At 49.1% G+C, this 19,655-nt stretch overlaps 1 protein-coding gene across 1 annotated transcript in view; it reads left to right on the top strand.

The window, feature by feature from the left end:
* The first annotated feature begins 15,854 nt into the window (after positions 1–15,854).
* The window catches only part of KCND1 (potassium voltage-gated channel subfamily D member 1), a 65,521-nt gene continuing 61,720 nt past the window's right edge, over positions 15,855–19,655 (top strand). The window contains 1 exon segment of the mRNA XM_033173860.1: positions 15,855–16,986. Within this exon segment, the coding sequence (XP_033029751.1) occupies positions 15,872–16,986 (1,115 nt within the window). The 5' untranslated portion in view covers positions 15,855–15,871.

The raw sequence follows: 19,655 nt of genomic DNA on the forward strand, positions 1-19,655 counted from the left end.
CAACCCCAGAGTCGTCCGCGACTGGACCTAATGGTCAGGGGCCCCTTTACCCTTTTCAAACACTTCAGGGACACAGCCAGCTCTTGCTATGCTATTTTCCTCAGTGCAGATAGTTTTTGGTAGGGCGGAGTGGACGACTTTTTTGACATTTCATCTTAAGGCTCCATCACCACTTCCTGTGACAGCAAACTGTGTACATTAAGGACACATTGGCCACACACTTAAAGCACTCTGATACCACTTCAGTTATGCCTTGGGGGAAGCTGTGGCTGTTCAAAACGGTTTCATAGCGAATGTGACCATGGGCGTACCCAGGGGGGCAGGGGGGACAGCTGCCCCCCCAGAAGCAAAAAATAAATAAAAATTAAATGGTTATTGGCAGCCTAAAAGGAAAAAAAAAGCTCTCCTAAAAAAGCTCAACTACTGGTCTTTCTCCCCCTCCCAAAATCTCAATAACAATTGAGCTCTTGGCCGACACTTTGTGTGTGTGTGTGTGTGTGTGTGTGTGTGTGTGTGTGTTGCGCCGGCTGATCGTTGCAAGGGAGCTTTGGAAACTGAGTTCCCTTGCATGGTGAGTAGTTCCTTTGCGATGGCTGAGGATCCTGGGAAACTGAGTTTTTCAGCCATTTGGGGCTTTCTGTTTGGGGGGGGGGGAGTTTTTCTGTTTTTTGAAGCTGTTTTTGTTTGCTGTTTACATAATGTGGTCAGTAATCTAAAAGCGAACCGAACCCCTAAAAAACGGGGCATTCCTCATCCCCAAAACAGGTCAACAACTTTGAGCTAAACCCCCCAAAATGGGGGTAGATCACTGTTGAAAGTAGATCACAGTCTCTTGGGAGTTGGCCACCCCTGGTATAAGACATGTAACTAGAATAAAAAATTTAAAAAAATTCAAGCAAATAATTGTAATAACTACCGTAATAAAGCACTGCTATAATTACCGGTATATATAATTTTCCTAAAATTTTGGTTTCATTCGCCTTTCCGTGCTGAAATGTCACAACCTGAACGACCATGGCTTGCCCCCCCCCCCTAGTTTTGATCCTGGGTACGCCCCTGAATGTGACCATTGTAAGCAACCCCGCTCACTGGCCATGGAGGAGCCAAGTTCCCTCTCTTCAGCCCCTCCTCTCAAACACCTGCCTCTTATCCACACTGTTGCTTAATGTGGATAGCAAACTTCCTGCACCTCCATTACTTCCCCGCTTTCCATATGGCATTCTCCCCCCAAGGAATGGCGTCCCCACACTTTCCCAAATACTCCAAAATCCAAATTGAGGGAGGGGATCAAGTATGGGGCCAACAGAGAGCTAGTGGAGGTACAGGAAGCTTACAATCCACCTTAAATGACAGTATGGATGAGCCCCAGGCCTAGTGTTCCTGGTTGGGTTTGGTCTTTTAACATCTCTTCATAGAATCAGAATGGCAATAATAATAATAATAATAATAATAATAATAAAACTTTTATTTCTACCCCGCCCTTCCCAGCCAAAAACCGGGCTCAGGGCGGCTAACACTAATTAAAATCACAGCAAAAACATAAACACAATCAATTTAAAATAACAGATTAAAATACAAATTTAAAAATTCAATATTAAAACTGCAGTCTCATTTTCAAATAACCCACCAATAAAGAATGAAGCATAAATATCAAACAGAAACCAACCCAAAGGCCAGGTGGAACAGCTCCATCTTGCAGGCCCTGCGGAAAGATGCCAAATCCTGCAGGGCCCTGGTCTCTTGTGATAGACTGTTCCACCAAGTCGGGGCCAATACTGAGAAGGCCCTGGCCCTAGTTGAGGCCAACCTAGCATCTTTGTTGCTCGGGACCTCCAAAAGATTATTATTTGAGGACCTTAAGGTCCTACACGGGACATACCAGGAGAGGCGGTCCCTTAGGTAGGTAGAGTTGGAAGGGACCCTGAGGGTCATCTAGTCCAACCCTCTGCAATGCAGGAATCTCAACTTAGTAATACGTATAGAATCATACATATAGAATAGAGCGGTCATCCTGCATTCTGAACTAGCTCCTCTCTGGTCCTAGCGAAGCCACTCTTCCTGGCTCTGCCAACATCTGAGAGCCAGGGGGTTTTTATGGAGAGGAGGAAGGGATGCCATTGCTCGCATGCCAGCCTTAGAACTGGGAGGGAGACGTTGGCTTTTGGCCAATGTAATGAACAGCTCTTAGCCAGAGCCTGTATTGATCGCTGCTAAGTGCTGGTTGTTCCCCTCATTGCTGATTCAGAGGTTGATTCATGCTGGAGAGTCCAATTCAGAGGAGGTGGGGGAAGGAGAACTCCAACGGAATGGATTATTGGAGCACCCAGTGATATTGTCCATTACATTGGCCAGTGAGGAGTTTCCCAGCTCAAGTGCAAGCAGGTGAATCACTTGATTCCAGCAGGGAATGCTGGGTCAGTGTTGAAGAGGAGGGGGTTTCCAGGGGTCTCCCTCCTGCAAATTTCGCACCGTGCTGCATGGGGCCTCTACTGCTAGGTAGGGTCCCAATCCGGATATTGGCCACTCCTCTTGTATCAGGATCTAAGCCTCTGGAGTAGATAGGTGTGGACATGATCTGGATTGGGGAGCTACCAAAAGCACCACCCTGTGCAAAAATTTACAGCGGGGGTGGGGGAGAGGAGAATATTGCCAGTTCTGTTTCCCCATCTCAGGTAATGATTTTTTAATGGCAAATCAATGGACCAAATCAAAATTCAATATGCATCTCCATTCGTTTCCTGCTTTTTCAATTGTTCAATTAGCACCATGCATTGCATTGTTACGCTTGTGTTACGATGCTCAGGGTCCTGCTGCATGATGGATTTTGTAGTCTTGAGGCATCAATAACAGCTTTTTATCACACATGCCTAGATCGTCCAGGGCCACACTGTGATCTTAAAGTTGCACAAGAATGATTCAGCAGTTATGCATTTTTGGGGGGCGGGTAGGAAGTTGCCATCTGTGCCTTTAACATCAACCCATCATGCAAAACCTAAGCACAGGGAAACTTTCTCCACTATCAGTTAATCTCTGAGCCAGGAAAATTTCATTGGTTCAACTCATATGTGTCAAGTTGCACAGCGGCTCTCTGAGAATGAAAGGCAGCTCCTCTAGCATTTATCTGATGCAAAAGATGGGGCAGTGCTGCAGGATTTGAGATTGGCTGGGGTGGGGTGCAGGGGAACTCTCATGGTTTGTAGGTAGATGTTGAAATTTAGACAGCCGTGTCTTTGTTTAGTAGACAGAATTCGAGTGATCCAGCTTCCCGGGTTGGGTGAAAGGGCAGAAACAAGCAGTAATTTCCAGAGGGGACAAAGTGGGAGCTTTTTTTATCAGCTCAGCTTGAAATGAAGAAATGAAATCACACAGCTGAAGCCTGTCTCCCTGGAGCCTTGATCTCCATGGCAGGAGAAGCCTCACCTGCTGAGTTTACACACCTGCCGTGTAGCTACTAAAAGCAGTGCTGTCAAGTATCCCGTTTTCCCCGGGATTCTCTCTTATTTCAAGCAGTTTCCCGCTGCTCTCCCTTATTTTTTATTTCCCTTAAATTTCCCGTTTTTAATGGAAGCAGCTCCTCCCCTGCTGGCCAGGGACTGGGTGGAAAGACCTCGCCTACTTGGAGAGAAAAGCCCCAGCCCTCAAAGCAAGTGGGAGCCATTTCCCGTCCTTACAGGGGGGTGTATTCCTCCCCCTGCATCAGCCCCTATCCGTTGCCGCCGGGCCCCTCAGCCGGCCAATAGGGTTAGCTGGCGGGCGGAGCCTGGCTGCCTTTGAGCAGCTGCTGCTTCCTGTCCTGTTTTGATGGGATCAGACAAGAAGACGATGGGGCTCCATTGCGCGGAGCACATGGCTGCCCTCCTCTTTGCTGGCTGCCCTCCTCTTTGCTCCGCTCCGAGCCTGAGCCCGCTTGGAGTTGACATTGCTGCTCCGCCCACTTTTGCTTCTGGCTCCGCCCACCACCGACATGTGACTGTCCCCGGGATAGGTGAGACTGCTGATCCCTTATTTTCAAATCCGAAACTTGACAGCTATGAAAGTGCAAGAGTCTTGAAAACCATAAAGAGAAGTGGCAGCGCTTCCAAAGATTTGAGGCTCCTTGGGGGAGAATTGTGGGCTGATGATCAGAAGGAGGCAACTTTACAAGGAAGGTAAAGCAGCCTTCTGCCTGTGTCACAAGGAGGCATGTTCTCAGACTCCTCCTCCTCACTCCAGGGTGGGGGCAGGCCTAATAGGGCTTTGCTTCTTTCTGCTGCTGCTTGTGGTTTCCCCTGGGATTTTTGTTAGGCTCCTGAAACCCCCCCGAAAGGTTCCTTCAGGATCCACCCCACCACACACAAAAAGCTAACTTTAAGAACTTGGTGTAGTTGTGCTCCTAAGTTTGCGAAAGCTTTTCAATTGCAGCTCACTTCTCACAGAAGGCTTTATGTTCTGGCTGCCAGTTTATAAGAGTTCTCTTAAAACAGCAGACTTTGGAAACTGGCCACTGGCAGATTTTGATACCATTACCAGGACTGAGGAACTGCAAGGGTTGTGATTGTGATTGTTAATGCATCGGTTCATCACGAACCGATGCATGGAAGGCTTGTATAGATGGCTGAGGTTCAGTGGTAACTTGGCTCCTCCTGATGAAGATTTTGTGAAAAATTAGATATGGGTAAAGTGACTGGCTGACCATCAACCACCATCGTGTTTGGTCTTTATTGAATTCTGTGAATACATTTCAGATCTATTTGCTATCTGGCAGGAATCAAAGGAAACAATTGTTTTCAATAAAAATTTATTGGATTTTCCAAATTAAACCAATTACAAATACCCACATCCCATACAAAACAACACAATACACCAACACACAAAAACAACACAATTACTTAAAAATCCTTCACTTCTTCCGAATCTTACTTGGGACCTCCTCTCACCCTCCCTTGTGCGTTCATTTCGAATCTTCTTTAGTAACTTTGTAACATTGTAAAATCTAGATCCTTATAACTAATCTTAATCTTAAATTATAATCAACAAATCTTATATCATGAAACTTATTCTTATCAAATAAAACATCACATTTCAAATCGTAACTTCTTCTCTTAACTCAGTAAAACTGTTACTCTTATTACTTCTAATTCTAACTTCAAAAGTATTATAATCAACTCATTTTCATGAAACCTAAATATTTCTTCCATTCTCCAAATCCTTTTGCCCTCTGATGTCGGAGTACCATGGTAAGCCTTCCTATTCAAACTCATAAATCCCTTTAACCCATCCCCCTCCTCAAGAAACAATTGTTTTCAGATGGTCATCTCATGACTACAACTATTCTTAATGATCCTGTGAAGAATGTGATCGTTTTAATGTTGTACCTTACTTATATTCCATTGTTTTCTCTGCTGTGCTTTCACCTTTCGGGGGGGGGGGGCAGAAGTGGTTCAAACCTTGTGGGACCATCTCCCCCTCCTTTGTAGGAACTACAGTTGCCGACTTCTTTTAAAGTAGTGCCTGATCCTGTAGCTTTAACAGCAGGGTGGTGCAGTGTTAGAAACAGATAAGATATGCTAAATGGCACCTTAAATCTAGGTTATGGGTGCAATAACGGAATGTCTAGGCACACTTTTTTATATAACAAGAATACAAAGCTGAAAATTAATGAACTGCAGCTAAAATATTACGTTCATTTTTCACATAGTCTAGTCCAGGCATGTCCAACAGGTAGATTGTGATCACTGGACGTCTGCGGTAGATCACTGGTAGTTCACTGGCTCCTCCCAAAGAAGCTGAACAACTGTGGCTCCCCTAAATAAAAGCTCAACATTTTACCTCCTTCCTAAAAAAAACCTCAACAACTTTGACCCAACCCCCCCCCAATGGGCCTTTCTCCTTCCTAAAAAAAAGATCAACAACTTTGACCTGAACCCCCAAAAAGGGGTAGCTGTGTTGGTCTGCCATAGTCAAAACAAAAAAAAATATTAAAAATTAAAATTAAAATTAATAATTAAAAAAATTAAAGAAATCCTTCCTGGAGGAAGGATTTCCCCCCCCCCCAAAAAAAGGGGGTAGATCACTGCCAGTTTTTAAATCTGTGAGTAGATCGCAGTCTCTTGGGGGTTCGCCAACCCTGGTCTAGTCCATCCCCTGCCCACCCCCCATATATTCTTAAGAGGGTCTCTTTTCCAGTCTTCAGAGAATAGCTGGAAGTGGGGAGGAAGAAAAAGGTCCTCCTTTTTTCCACTCTGCAGTTTTAATCTGAAATCTTAGGTGCAGTACTGAGCCCAGAGCTTAGAAACGGCTTGCGCTAATGAAATTCCCTGTTGCAAAATGCACCTAGAACAATGGGAGTTTCGAACACTGGTGTAGTGATGTGCAGTCCTCAGCAAGTGATGACGTTTATTTTCCTAAAATTAAATACTTCACATATAGATCTCTGTACATCAAGTTGCTGTTAAAGGCCTATGAGAAGGCCAGACTGCATTTTCTTGGTCATTTGGTAACTCTATAAATGGAGGCCTAGGGTGGTCACCTTTTTATGAACAAACTATGTTATGCAGCATAACAGGCAGAAACCAACAGGTGATGTTTTCCTTAGTGTGCAGCTTTACCTGTTGAATTCTGCTTGTCATGCAGCTGTCTAAAGGCAACAAGAGCCAGGCATACGCCAGTCTTCTCTAACCTACTGCTCTTCAGCTATTTCAGATCACAGATTCCATCAGCCACAGCGAGGACACAAGCTGCAGCTGATGGAGGGCAGCAGGTTGGGGCTGCTACCCCTTACCTGCATCACAAAGTATAGAGGCAACTGCTTGGTACTGAGTTAGATCACTGGTTTGTCCATCTAGTTCAGTGTTGTCCACTCTGACCGGCAGCAGCTCTCTGGAGTCGCACTTGGGAAGTCTTTCCAACCACCAGCTACCCAATCCTTTTAACTGGAGATAAAGCAGGAATCGAACCTTGCACCTTCTGTAGTCGCAGAGCATGTCGACCACCAGCACACGGGAACAGAAATGAGGCCCTCACACACGCCCAACGTGAGAATCAAGCCTGACACACAAATTCCAGATATTGGCTGTACCATTTGCAGGACGCGGGGGGAGGGGGGAGAGGTGGACACACACAAACTTTGGAACTCCCTAACTCGAAAAGTTGGACTGGCTCCCTCCTTGCTGTCCTACTGCCAGCAGCTGAAGACTTTTGGGAACTGACAGCTTTTAATGAAAGAGCTGGTGCTGTGCTATTTTTATTGTAATTATATCCATATAGATACACATATACACACACTTTTAATTCTATCAATGTTTGATTGTTTTTAAATTTCAACACTCCCCACTATGTTTTTAGCTGTTTTTATTCTTATTTATAAACCTAGGTGAATCCCTTTCAGGGAAGAAAGCGGGGTATAAGTATACTACTACTACTACTAGGACTACTACTACATGCATATCATACATATTTTAAAAAGCAATCTTGAAATTCAGCATTTCATATATATATTTGGAAGTGAAAATCTGAAATCTGGACACAAAAGTTGTTGAGCTTTATTTATTATTTATTTATTGCCAAAGTTTTGAGCTTTTTTTCTTTTCCTGGCCAAAGCTGTTGAGCTATTTTTGAGGAAATTCGCCCAAATCTACACTTCCGACGTGGGTTGCCAAGCAACCGGCCATTCCCGGACACGCACGGGCGATTTTCCCGCGTGCCGAATCCGCTGGGCGTCCGGAAAATTCCGGAAGCATGGCAGTCCGCGGACATGAATAATAAAAGCTCGCGTGCATGCTAGCAACACAGCTTTTCATTGTAAAGAGCAATGGGGCTCAGCCTTACCGACGGGCTGCGCCCCTTAACAGATCCCGGCGGCCAAGGGAATGGACCCCATCTCGCGCCAAGCGGGTCTCCGAGGGGTCCCCCCCCCAGGCCGCGTGGGAGGAGCCGGACTCCTCCCTCTTCTCCCCTGTTCCGGGAGGGAGAGCTGTGGGGTGAAGACGCGGCGTCGGCTCCGGCCCCATGGCTGGCTAACCTGGCCAGGGAAGGCGGAAGGCAGCGCTCGGAGAGGCTGTCGGGACAGCAGCGCGCGCGCTCACTCGCACCCACGGGTGCCCGCCCTGTGCCACCCCCCATTCCATCGCCCCCTCCTTTGTGGGGAGCGGGAGGAGGGGATCTGCAAAAGTACCCAAGCCCTAGGCTGGAACGCAGGACCTGGAGGATCCCGATCTGCAGCAGGGTCACCAGAAGAAGGGTCCCCCGTGGCCAGGTGGACTTTGGGCATCACCCCGTTTCAACAGAAGCATCAGGATCTTTGGGCGGACTGTGAAGACAGCTTTTTCTGGCCTGGACATAGCACTTTAAGCTGCGTAACGCGAGGTGGGGGCGCGGAGAGGGAGCGCGCGTTCTCGTGGGAGGGAGAAGAAGTCCCCTGCCTGCTCTGAGAAAAACCTGCAACTCGTGGGGAAGGGCTCTCTGTGCAAAGCAAAGAGGTTCCCCCACCTGCCATGCCAAGCACGAAGTGGTGCAGCAGTCCAAGAAAAGTTTTACTGCTTAATGCTGCCAGTGTTATAATAAACTGGCCCTCAGAGTAGTGGGGATCTGGGACATGCTGAATTTCGGAATGTTCCCTAAAAAAGCACTATATATAAGCGACCAACCTCCCAGAGTTTAATACATTCTGTTGGCCATTTGCCCCCCCCCCCCCCGCCTTTTGGAAGAAACCAAGACATTCCCACATGAATCATAGGAAAGGTGAGCTTGAATCTTTATCATACCATTCTTCTGTACATGCACAGGGGTCTTCTTTTTCCATTTAGCTTCTGGTTGCAAAAATCGTCAATGGATTACTTATGTGCCGCGTATTGTATTGTGCCTTGTGTGCCATAGTTGTGGCCATATCTCACATGAGCCAAATGCAGTGGTGACTGGTGGGGCCTTGGACATCTTAGGAGCCCAGCGGTAGGTGCAGCCGGAGCTTCTAGGCCCAGCTGAGGCAAGTTATTGCCTGTACTTTTTTTTCATTTCATTTCTCTCTTATCTCACTTGCCCACACATACACACCCACCTATAGTATATAGTCATATCTTGGGTTTTTAACAGCTTAGTTCTCAAATGTTTTGGCTCCCGAACACCGCAAACCCCAAAGTGAGTGTTTAGGTCTACGTCTCCTATGTCTCCTTCTTCTTGCTGCGTGATGCTAGAAGACTTGTATGTTCTTCTCATAAGAGGAGGGTTGCAGATTGTCGACACTCTGGACTGAAGGGACATGCCAGCCAGAGAGGGCCACCCGGGAATCGCTCAGGGGTCTCGGAGTTCACTTTATCTGAGAGAGCGCCATTCCCAACAGCAAGTTCTTTAGTTTAACCGTGTGCTGTAGAAATAAGTATTTTTGCGTCTGTCCTGAATCTTCAGCTTCATTGGATGCCACCAAATTCTAGTAGTATCATGAGAGATGGAGAAAAGCTTTTCACTATGCAGTTTCTCCACACTTTGTATAATTTTAGAGATCCCTTTCATACCCTCTCCAATTCGCCTTTTTGCTAAAAACACCCCCCATGTAACCTTTCCTCATAGGTGGGTTGTTCTGACCCCTTGATCATTTTGGTTGCCCTTGTGTTTTTGTGAACTTTTCCCACCTCTAAAATACCCTTTTTTGGGTGAAGTGACCAGCACTCACTGATTCAGACTAGTGACCCATCCGGTCCTGCATCCTGTTCTCACAGTGACCAACAAGACACTTGCAGGAAGGCTACAAGCAAGTGCCCTCTCTTGAATTGTGATTCCTACTAACTGGTATTCAGAGACATACTCCCTTCAACTGTGCAGGCGGAACATGGACACGGTGGACTGTAGTTCACCCAAGATTTTGCTGTAATCAATTTGTTAGTCTTAAAGGTGCCACAAGACTGTTGGTTGTTTTTCCTACAAAAGACTAATACAGCTACTCTTCTGGAAATGACTTACAATGATTGAAGTCCCCAGTTCAAATCCTACCGCAATTCTGACATAACCTCTAAAAAACTTAAAATAATATTAAGCATGCTTTTGACATGTGATTCATATGTTGTTACTATATTTGGTGATTTATCTGACTTTTATTTCCTAGTTGTTTAGCTTGTTTGCTGCTCAGAGAACTCTGGTTTTGGGGTGATTTGTGTAATAACTAAATAAAATATTGATGGAGCACAGCCTCTTAAGTATACCCATCTGTGCATCAGATTCTGCTGAAAAATCCTTCCCTCTCCCCCCACCTCTACCTCTGCTTTTAAAATCAGACCTCCACCTAGCTTCTGAGGTTGGCAGTGTTGTTCTTTGTCCTTGCCTCCATCCTATATTTCCGCTGATCTGTCCAGCACCATCCAGCACCCACCTTCTCCTTGTCTTCCTCCAGCCAATTCACATTTTAGCTCTCTGCTGAAGGAAACCAAATGAGCCATTATCTTTGCCTTTGGATATATATGCCCTCACTGGCATGGTCCAGAAAGGGTTCTCTCAGGTAAAGAATGAAGTGGAATGAATCAGTCCACAGGGAGCTTTCCCTGGCAAGGACACAACCGGGGTGACGGAGGCAACCAGCAAAGCTGAACGTTGGAAGGTTCGGGGCAGGTAAAAGGAAGTACTTATTCACATAGTCAAAACAAAATAAATTTTAAAAATTCCTTCCAGTAGCACCTTAGAGACCAACTAAGTTTGTTCTTGGTATGAGCTTTCTTAGTTGGTCTCTAAGGTGCTACTGGAAGGAATTTTTTATTTTATTTTGTTTTGACTGGCAGACCAACACGGCTAGCTACCTGTAACTTATTCACATAGAACAGGGGTGGCCAACTCCCAAGAGACTGCGATCTACTCGCAGAGTTAAAAACTGGCAGTGATCTACCCCCCATTTTTGGGGTTCAGATCAAAGTTGTTGAGCTTTTCTTAGGAAGGAGGAAGGCCCATTTTGGGAGGGTTGGGGTGTCAAAGTTGTTGAGGAGGAGGTAAAATGTTGAGCCTTTTTAAGGGGAGCCACAGTTGTTCAGCTTCTTTGGGTGGAGCCAATGATCTACCAGTGATCTACCACAGACGTCCGGTGATCTACCGGTAGATCACGATCTACCTGTTGGACTTGCCTGACATAGAACATAATTAAACTGTGGAACTCCCTCCCACAAGAAGTAGTGATGGGCACCAACAGGGCTGACTTTCCAAAAGGATTAGACAAATTCATGGCGGTAATAATAATAATAATAATAATAATAATAATAATAATAATTATATTTGCATGCCGCCAGTGAACGGTAACTAGCCATTATGGCTATGTTCTTCCTCTGCTGCATGCCTCTGAAAACCAGTTAGTGGGACTCACAGATGGGGAGCGTGTTGTTCCACTTACGTCTTACTTGGGGGCTTCCCAGAAGCATTCGGTTGGCCACTTTGAAAAAAACGATGGCAGTTAATGTGGACCTTTGGCTTGATTCAGTAGGGCTCTTATTATGTTCTGAAAGTATGTATTGCCTGCTTTGCCCCCCCCCCCTCCGTCGAAGGAACAAACACCTTGCCAGGAAAAAATATGGTAACCCCACTAACCAGGGGTGGGTTGTGAGTGTAAGGCTGGTGTGGGAATTCTTGCTAGTGATTGAGAGCCCAAAGAGCGGGGGGGGGGGGACGACTAATTAGTTCATCTGTAATAACCTTCTCAGGGAAGGGACCTGCCTCCCTCCCCACCCCCACCTCGATGTTGGTGTACATAAATGGTGATATATTATCGATTGATTGCTTTTCTGAGTAGCTGTTTCTGCCAGAAGGCACTCAGAGAAACACACATCAATTAAAAAAACATAAAGCCAAATAATATATCAAAACTTAAAAATCATCCACACACACCACAATAGCCACGAAACCAGTGGGCAGATAAACAAAGAGAACATCGTTCCTCTCAGCATTAGTTATTGTTAATTCAGGTTGTTTATTAATTCCAGATGAGAAAGGGCATGCCTTCAGGCCACTAAGCAAAAATGACAACACTTCCAGGCTCTCCCCGCGATTGTAACCAGTTCAGACGGCAGAGAATAAGCTGCATGTTCTGGATGCTCTCACGTGGCAATAAAAACTCACTGCACGTAAAAAAAAACAAAAAACGAAACCTAGAATCGCAGAGGGTGAAGTTCTGCCTAGCCTTTCTCCCGAGCATGTTATTTTTTTCGATGAGCAGGGAGGGGATTTTGGGGCGGTGATAAGGAACATGGAACCCCCACCGCCTACCTCAAGAAGTGTTATTGTCCAGGCGAGGCACCCAGGGAGGCCTGATCCAGAGGGTGGCACTGCTTGCCAGCTACCTACTCCCCTAGAGTTGTGGGGCAGGCATCACAACCGCTGCAGTTTTTTCCTTGGGGGTGTAGCCACGGGGCAACTCAGCAGGGAGGAGGATAGGGGGCTCTGCCTGTCCTCGGCTCTGCCTCCACCTACTGGGGGGCTCCAGTGGGCACCAGTTACCGCACTTTCCCCGGCTGAATCTCTAGATCCGTTCCACGGGCGGCCTTTTCTATTAGGATGGGACGCTGCCGCGCTCTGCAAGAGAAGGGAGCTGGGCAGCGATCAGGTCTCTGTACCGCAGGGCAGCGGTACCCACGGCCTCCACAGGGGGCGCTCCCGGGAGGCTGTTCCTAAAGCGAGAATCCGTGCAGAAAAGGACGCAGGAGGGGCCGGCAGGTGGGGCTGGGTGGGTGGGTGGGGGTAGCCAAAGGGGTGGCTTGCCGCTGCTCCTTACGAGGAGCTGACCCACTCCCCTCGGCGTGCGGATGACACCCCTCTCCTACCCCTGATCCTCCTCCTCTCTCTCTCCCCCCCCCGCCCCAATCCTGAGTGGCACCAAATTTGAAATTCCTGCCGAGGCTCATAAAGGCAACGCGCGGCAGGAGCGCGATCGAAAGTCGCGTCGGCTGCGCAAAGGGAAATCCCGGCTGCCCGGGCCCGCCAAGGGAAGAGCTGGACGTTGTCTGGCGAGGCTGCGGGCGGGCGGGGAGGCAGGCGAGGGGCGCAGAGGCACACAGGGCTGCTGGAGGAGGAGGAGGAGGAGGAGGAGGAGGGCGCCGCCTGGGTCCCTCCGTCGCTGCGTCGCGCCTTGGAGAGGCCGTCTCCTCTCTTTCGCTCGCCCCTCAAGTCTCCAAGACCCCAAGTTAGTTCGCCTGCGGTTCTTTTTGGCAGTCTCCGCCGGGGCTTCCTTCTTTTCTCCGCCCTCCCCGCACCCCTTTTTCTCCATTCGTCTTCCGCATCTCCATCTCCCCTTTCTGCACATTTCCAGCTCTGGCTGTGGATCTGCTTTTTCTTGTTCCAATTCGACCACCCAAGTCTCTCTCGACCCTCCTGGCTGGGGTTTCTCGCGTCCTCTCTGCTTCTCCGGCCATTCCGTTTCTCCGAGCTGTTCCTTGGCCCGCCCCGCGACTACCAGGCTGCAGCCTTGAATGTCTTCGTGATCCCGCTTCTCTCTCTCTCTCTCTCTCTCTCTCTCTCTCTCTCTCTTTCTCTCTCTCCATCCTTTCTGCATTATCCTGCCCGTTGTGATTCTCTTCCGCCCACCCCACCCCTTTTCTCACCTTCCTCTCTGCGTTCTCCGGTTGAACTTCTGCCTGTCTGCTAGTACTTCTACCTGTCTGTCCGCCGGTCCACCCGTTTCCTCTCCTCCTGTCCAGCCATCCTCCCGCCGCCCCCCCCAGCCCCCCTCCCAGGCTGCGTCTCCCCTCCCCTCCTTCCCCTCCGTCTGCTGCTGGTCCCCACTCGGTCGGTGCGCTCGCTGCCTGGGGTGCGCGCCTCCGCCGCCTGCGATGCAGCCACTCGCCGCTGCCAACCGCTCGCTCGTGCCCCCTCCCTGCCGAATGCAGCTCGCACACACACACGCACACCCTCACTCACACGCACACGCACACACGCGGCGCCGGGAGGGAGGGAGGGAGGCAGGCAGGCAGGCAGCGCGGCACAGTCAGACGGGCGAGCCAAGGGGAGCGATGAGGATCAGCGCCGTCGGGGGCAACGGGAGCCCTCTCGCCCACGCACGGGGGGCACCCCGGCACCCCACAGCCGGACACCCCTGGCTCCGCACCGGGGTTTGCGGACGCTCCGCCGCTGCCTGCTACCGGGACAGAGCCAGCACCCAGGGGGTAAGAGGATGGAGATCAGCGACCCGCGGCACATCGCCCCACGGGTGTGCCCCCCCTGCCCTTCTTGTTCAGTTGAGCCCTTTCCCCATGGGTTCCCCAACCCCCCCCCCACGGGGGCACCTCCTTCCCCCGAATGTGGCCCTTTCCCGTCACAGACTTGCCCTTCCCCATCGCTTGATTACCTCCTTCTCCCCATTTCTCGCCACCTCCCTCCCCCCCCCACGCCCTGTGCTAGAGATTTGCCTGCCCCTTTCTTAATGTCCACCCCACGCTCCCCAAATCTTGGGGAAGGGGGGTGTTCTTTTTTATTATTTCACGTTGTGTTTACTCCTGTCTACAAAGCGATGTAGATTCACTACCGCCCTCGCCACCCCAAATTGTAGAGAAAAGGGCTTGAGGGTCAGAGATTTCAGGAGACAAAGGGTTAATGGGAAAGTTTGTTTGGACCCTGAACCCCTTCCTCTCCGCCCTCTTTCCCTGGGGCTGCCTGCTTGCTCACAGGGAGAGCCCCTGCTCACACTCCAGGCACCCTTGCAGTTTGCTTTGCCAAACTCCTTATTGTGTTGCCAAATCCCTGCCCTGCCAAACTCCTTCTTGACAAAACCTTTGCTCTCTTCTTTGACACAGTATTATTAACTGCTCTCATACTCTCTTCCTGAAATGCCTTTCCCAATATGAAACTAGCCCGGGCTCCAGCCACCCAAGTTCCGACTCAAATCAGCTTAGAAGTGGAGGGAGATTACTTAGAAGTAGCTGATCTCAAGTAACCACCCTGCTCTTAGATCCCATTCACAGGAATCCTGGATCCCATCATCCTGCCCAGTCCGTGGCTCCCCATTTCTTTCCCCCAAACAGAGGAGGGGTTCTGGGTCTCCAGCTGCTCATCCCCTAACACCTACTGTGGTGGATATTTTACATAAAACCTTTCTTGTTTTCAGCTTTTGAAACTTGGCTAGTTTATAACTTCAGAACTGCCGCATTCAGTCCCAAAATTGCAGCCTTGCACACTATTATTTCTCTCTCATAGTTTTACTTCTCTCTCTCTCTCTTCCCTGCTTCTCTTTTTTCCATTATCACAGCATTGTGTAATCTACCCCTGTGACCACATCAACTGAGACCCCCTTCTCTGACCCTGCTCCCACACCAGGAATACTTTCTCTCTTCCTATACATTCTCTCTCCTCCTGCCAGGAAGAATTAGTGGAGCAGCAGCAGCAGCAGGAGAGGAATACAGCACTCTGTATATTGCAGATTTTCAGAAGGGAGTTTCTGCTGTTTTTCACAATGCACAGAGCCACATGGGCTGAACATCAGAGAGACCGTGGAGAGCATGACCACACTTACCTGCATTGCCTTCCTTTGACCTCTGCCCACAACTCCTAAAGTTATCAGCACTGACCGTAAGGAGGCATCTTGCCTGGGAAACCCCCTGGATGCTGTTTGACTGGGAGGCGTCTAGGTCCATGGGGCTTGCTAACATCCATTGAAAAGACCTTGGCTATTACTGTGCTGGGGAGAATAACATCCTCGGTTCTTGGGTAGACCTGGTTTTTGATGCCCGAGACAAGAACTAGACTGGATAACTATGCCTCTGTTGGGGTCCTCTGCTCCATTGATTATTGACGATAACTGAGCAAAGAAACGTTTTAAAGAAGGCTTTCAGAGAACCCCTCTTTATCAAGAACTTTTCCTGGCACAATACTTAGAGCACAGTTGAGTTTGGATGGTGATACATTTTGGCAAAGGTCCTGTTATCTACTAACTGTGCGCAACATGGCTGCAGGAGTGGCAACATGGCTGCCCTTTGCCCGGGCAGCAGCTGTGGGCTGGCTCCCACTGGCCAAGAAGCCCATGCCCAAGCCTCCTGCTGACAAGAAACGCCGCAGCGATGAGATCTTGGTAGTCAACGTCAGTGGGAAACGCTTCCAGACTTGGAAGAACACCTTGGACCGTTATCCGGATACCCTGTTAGGCAGCTCGGAGAAGGAATTCTTCTTTGACGAAGACAGCAAGGAGTACTTCTTTGACCGCGACCCAGAGATGTTCCGCCATATCCTCAACTTCTACCGCACTGGCAGACTCCATTACCCCCGCCAGGAGTGCATACAGGCCTTCGATGAAGAGTTGTCCTTCTACGGCATCATCCCAGAGCTCATTGGCGACTGCTGCCTGGAGGAGTACCGCGACCGCAAGAAGGAGAATGCTGAGCGCCTTGCTGAGGACGAAGAAGCAGAGATGACCAACGATACCGGCCTGCCACCGGACAGCACCTTCCGCCAGCAGCTCTGGAGAGCGTTCGAGAACCCCCACACCAGCACCATGGCTTTGGTCTTCTATTATGTGACTGGGTTCTTCATTGCCGTGTCAGTCATTGCCAATGTGGTGGAGACCATCCCATGCCGGCCCTCTCCTGGGAGGAAGAAGGACTTGCCCTGTGGAGATCGGTTCCCCAAGGCTTTCTTCTGCATGGACACAGCTTGTGTCCTCATCTTCACCTTTGAGTATCTCATGCGCCTCTTTGCCGCCCCAAGCCGATTCAAGTTCATGAAGAGTGTGATGAGCATCATCGATGTGGTTGCTATCATGCCCTATTACATTGGGCTGGTGATGCCAGAAAACGAGAATGTCAGCGGGGCCTTCGTGACGCTGAGGGTCTTCCGCGTCTTCCGTATCTTCAAGTTCTCGCGCCACTCGCAAGGGCTGAGGATCCTGGGATACACCCTCAAGAGCTGTGCCTCGGAGCTGGGCTTCCTGCTCTTTTCACTCACCATGGCCATCATAATCTTCGCCACTGTTATGTTCTATGCTGAGAAGGGCACTGCGTCCACCAACTTCACCAGCATCCCTGCTGCCTTCTGGTACACCATCGTCACCATGACCACACTTGGGTGAGTTGCGCACATCCTTGACACCATCCCCAGAGTCTTGGCCTCAGTCCCCCCACCATCGCTACGTTCTTCCCTTGCACTCCTGGAAACCTCATTTCCAGAATCCCCACGTGAACCTCTTGATGACTGTGCCACCCACTAGCACCCTTGCTTTGTCCAAAAGCACCTCTGACCCATACTGGTCCCAGACAATGGGATTTGAGGGCTTTCCCTTAGAGGTACTGTATGTTAGCTCAATGAGACTACTGAATCCATTGGTGCACTTACCGTAAGTCACTTTAGACTCTTGATGTAAGTGGCCTTATGGAAACCCCCCTCTTTAGATGTTGATGTGCATTCCTTACCTTACCTTGACATATGACAAGCCAGCCATGCTGCATTCAGAGGCCCTCCTGCTCATTCTGCTGAGTGGAGCCCTGGACCTCTGCCCTAAAGTCCTGCTCTGGTGGCACCAGAATCGACGGCATCTCCCTTGTTCCAAGTTGGAAATAAGTTCCAAGTGCTTAGGAGACAACCATACACAGAGCTATGCTCTGTTCATCTGGGAGTGGGGCGTCTCTCTTTCCTTTAATGTTTTGACATTAAAGTCAAGCATTCTGTGAACTGGCTCTGCCTACCTTTCTCCCAGCCACCAAAACACCAGAAAAGTGGTCCAGATTTCTGACAGTCCCCAAGTGGGGAAAAGAACATGGCCCCTCACACCTGAATGCTCCAGGTAGCTGTGTGTGTGGCACTGTCTTGCAAGGAGCCCTTCAGAAAGTGTTGTGCAAGATGGGGAGGTGCCCAGAAGGGAACCAGTAAGGGGTGGGGTGGGGTGGTCTGGTGCCAAGGAAGCAGGAGCAGGAAAGGGAAATATTGGTGGGGGTGGGTGGGAAGAAGAGTCAGCTTGCGGGAAAGGGCTGGGAACGTAGGGACTAGGGAGCATTTTCTAAGGAAAGAAAAGGACTTTTGTATCTACTGTGGGTGAGATCTTTATCCTACCCCTCCCAAAATAACATTTCCTTCAGTGCAATCCTCATACCCGCCCCCTTTCCCCCATGGTTTTCTGGCATATTCCCTGTTCAGATTTCACGCTGGGATCCTGAATTTGGATATATTCATTTTAGCATGGTTCCCTTCCTGCGGAAAAATCAAATACTGATTTGGGTGTTTGTAGTTGTGTGTGGTGCATGTCTGATCCTCAGAAACTGGTACAGTATTGGGATTCTGGCATTTCAGAATGTTGGCCGCCTCCAGGGATTTGCTTTCCTCCTGGGCCAATTGACTGCCTCACTTTTTTGTCTGGACGCTGCTGGATATCTTCCATGACATCAGAACAAGAGTAGAAAATCTGGTGTCTCATCAGATTTCTACATAATGTTTCACTTTCCAGTTTATTTCAGGGCTCTGTTGGGGCTGCATTACCCTCCTCCCCGAGGTTACCATAAGATAGTATGAGGACTATTAATATTGTGCCATCAGTGTACCTTAAGTAAAAGACAAGTCCCTGCCCCAAAGAGTTTACAGTACCAATTTAGAGAGCCTGAAGGGGCAACAGAAGGAGAGGAGGAAGCAGCAAGGGATGAATGTAATGTGTGTTTCGGGGGGCGGGGAGGTAATTTGGAATGTTTTGTGTGCTAGGTTTGCAGATAGTGTTTTTGGAGGCTCTGCAGCCAAGGATGATTAACAAAGGGCTTTCTTGTACCCCATATATTAATGAAGCATCCATTACTGGCGCCGTCTATTTCTGCGTGGCCTGCAAGTGGATTCCCAACTGAACGAGGATGTTTTATTGTTATTGGGAGGTGTCAGGGTGCTGCAGGAGTTCAGTGTTGAATCAAAGTTGGTGAGATTTAAAACCCATCAGCTTCCATCTGGGAGAGATTATAACAGTGCACTGAGACTGTAGGAGGCCTGGCAATTTGTTTCATTTCTCACCCTTCCTTTGAGAAACTCCAAGAGCATGGGGGTTACCCGCTCCCCCATTTTGTCTCTACAACAACCCTGTGAGGTAGGTTTTTGCTGCGGGGAGTGCCCCTGGCACAGAGTGAGCTTGATGGCGACACTCTAACCACTATGCGCTACAGCTTGGGAGCATCTCAGTGCTGCTTTAAGGAAGGAGTAGAGGTGGATCTTGACTGTGAGAAAAAGAAATCCATAAGGCAGACCTGGGGAACCTCCAGGTGATGCTGAACTATCCCTGGCCACTGGACATGCCAACTGGCGGTGATGGAAGCTGAAGACCACCACATTTGGAGGGGGAGCAGGGTCCTGTCTACAAATCAGAGAGGAATGGGATCTGGACAGATAGACAGGTGCTGGCAGCTGAGACATATTGCTTGCCCATCTAGCGTTCCTAGGTCTCCTGGTGTGTCGTGGGTTTTGACCTCTTTCTCAGAGTTTCCAGGCAAAGGAGTAAAATGCAATTTCTCTCATATGAAAAAATAAAGTGGGGCGCCACTGCTTTACCGAAAGTGCTATAAAGTTATAATGCAGCTGATGGTACTGCCTGGCCTGAGCTCTTGCTGGTGGCGAGATCTCACTTCCTTGTCCATCAGCTGCCATACCAGACATGCCACACACTGGCAGATTCTGCCACCCATCCCACTAGGCTGTGGCTGCATGGATGCGTGGGAGCCGGTTGAAGTTAAACCCTTCGAAGACAGAAGTCCTCTGGCTGGGTCGGGATG

Source organism: Lacerta agilis, chromosome 16 (genome assembly GCF_009819535.1).
Source record: "Lacerta agilis isolate rLacAgi1 chromosome 16, rLacAgi1.pri, whole genome shotgun sequence".
Classification (NCBI taxonomy): domain Eukaryota; kingdom Metazoa; phylum Chordata; class Lepidosauria; order Squamata; family Lacertidae; genus Lacerta; species Lacerta agilis.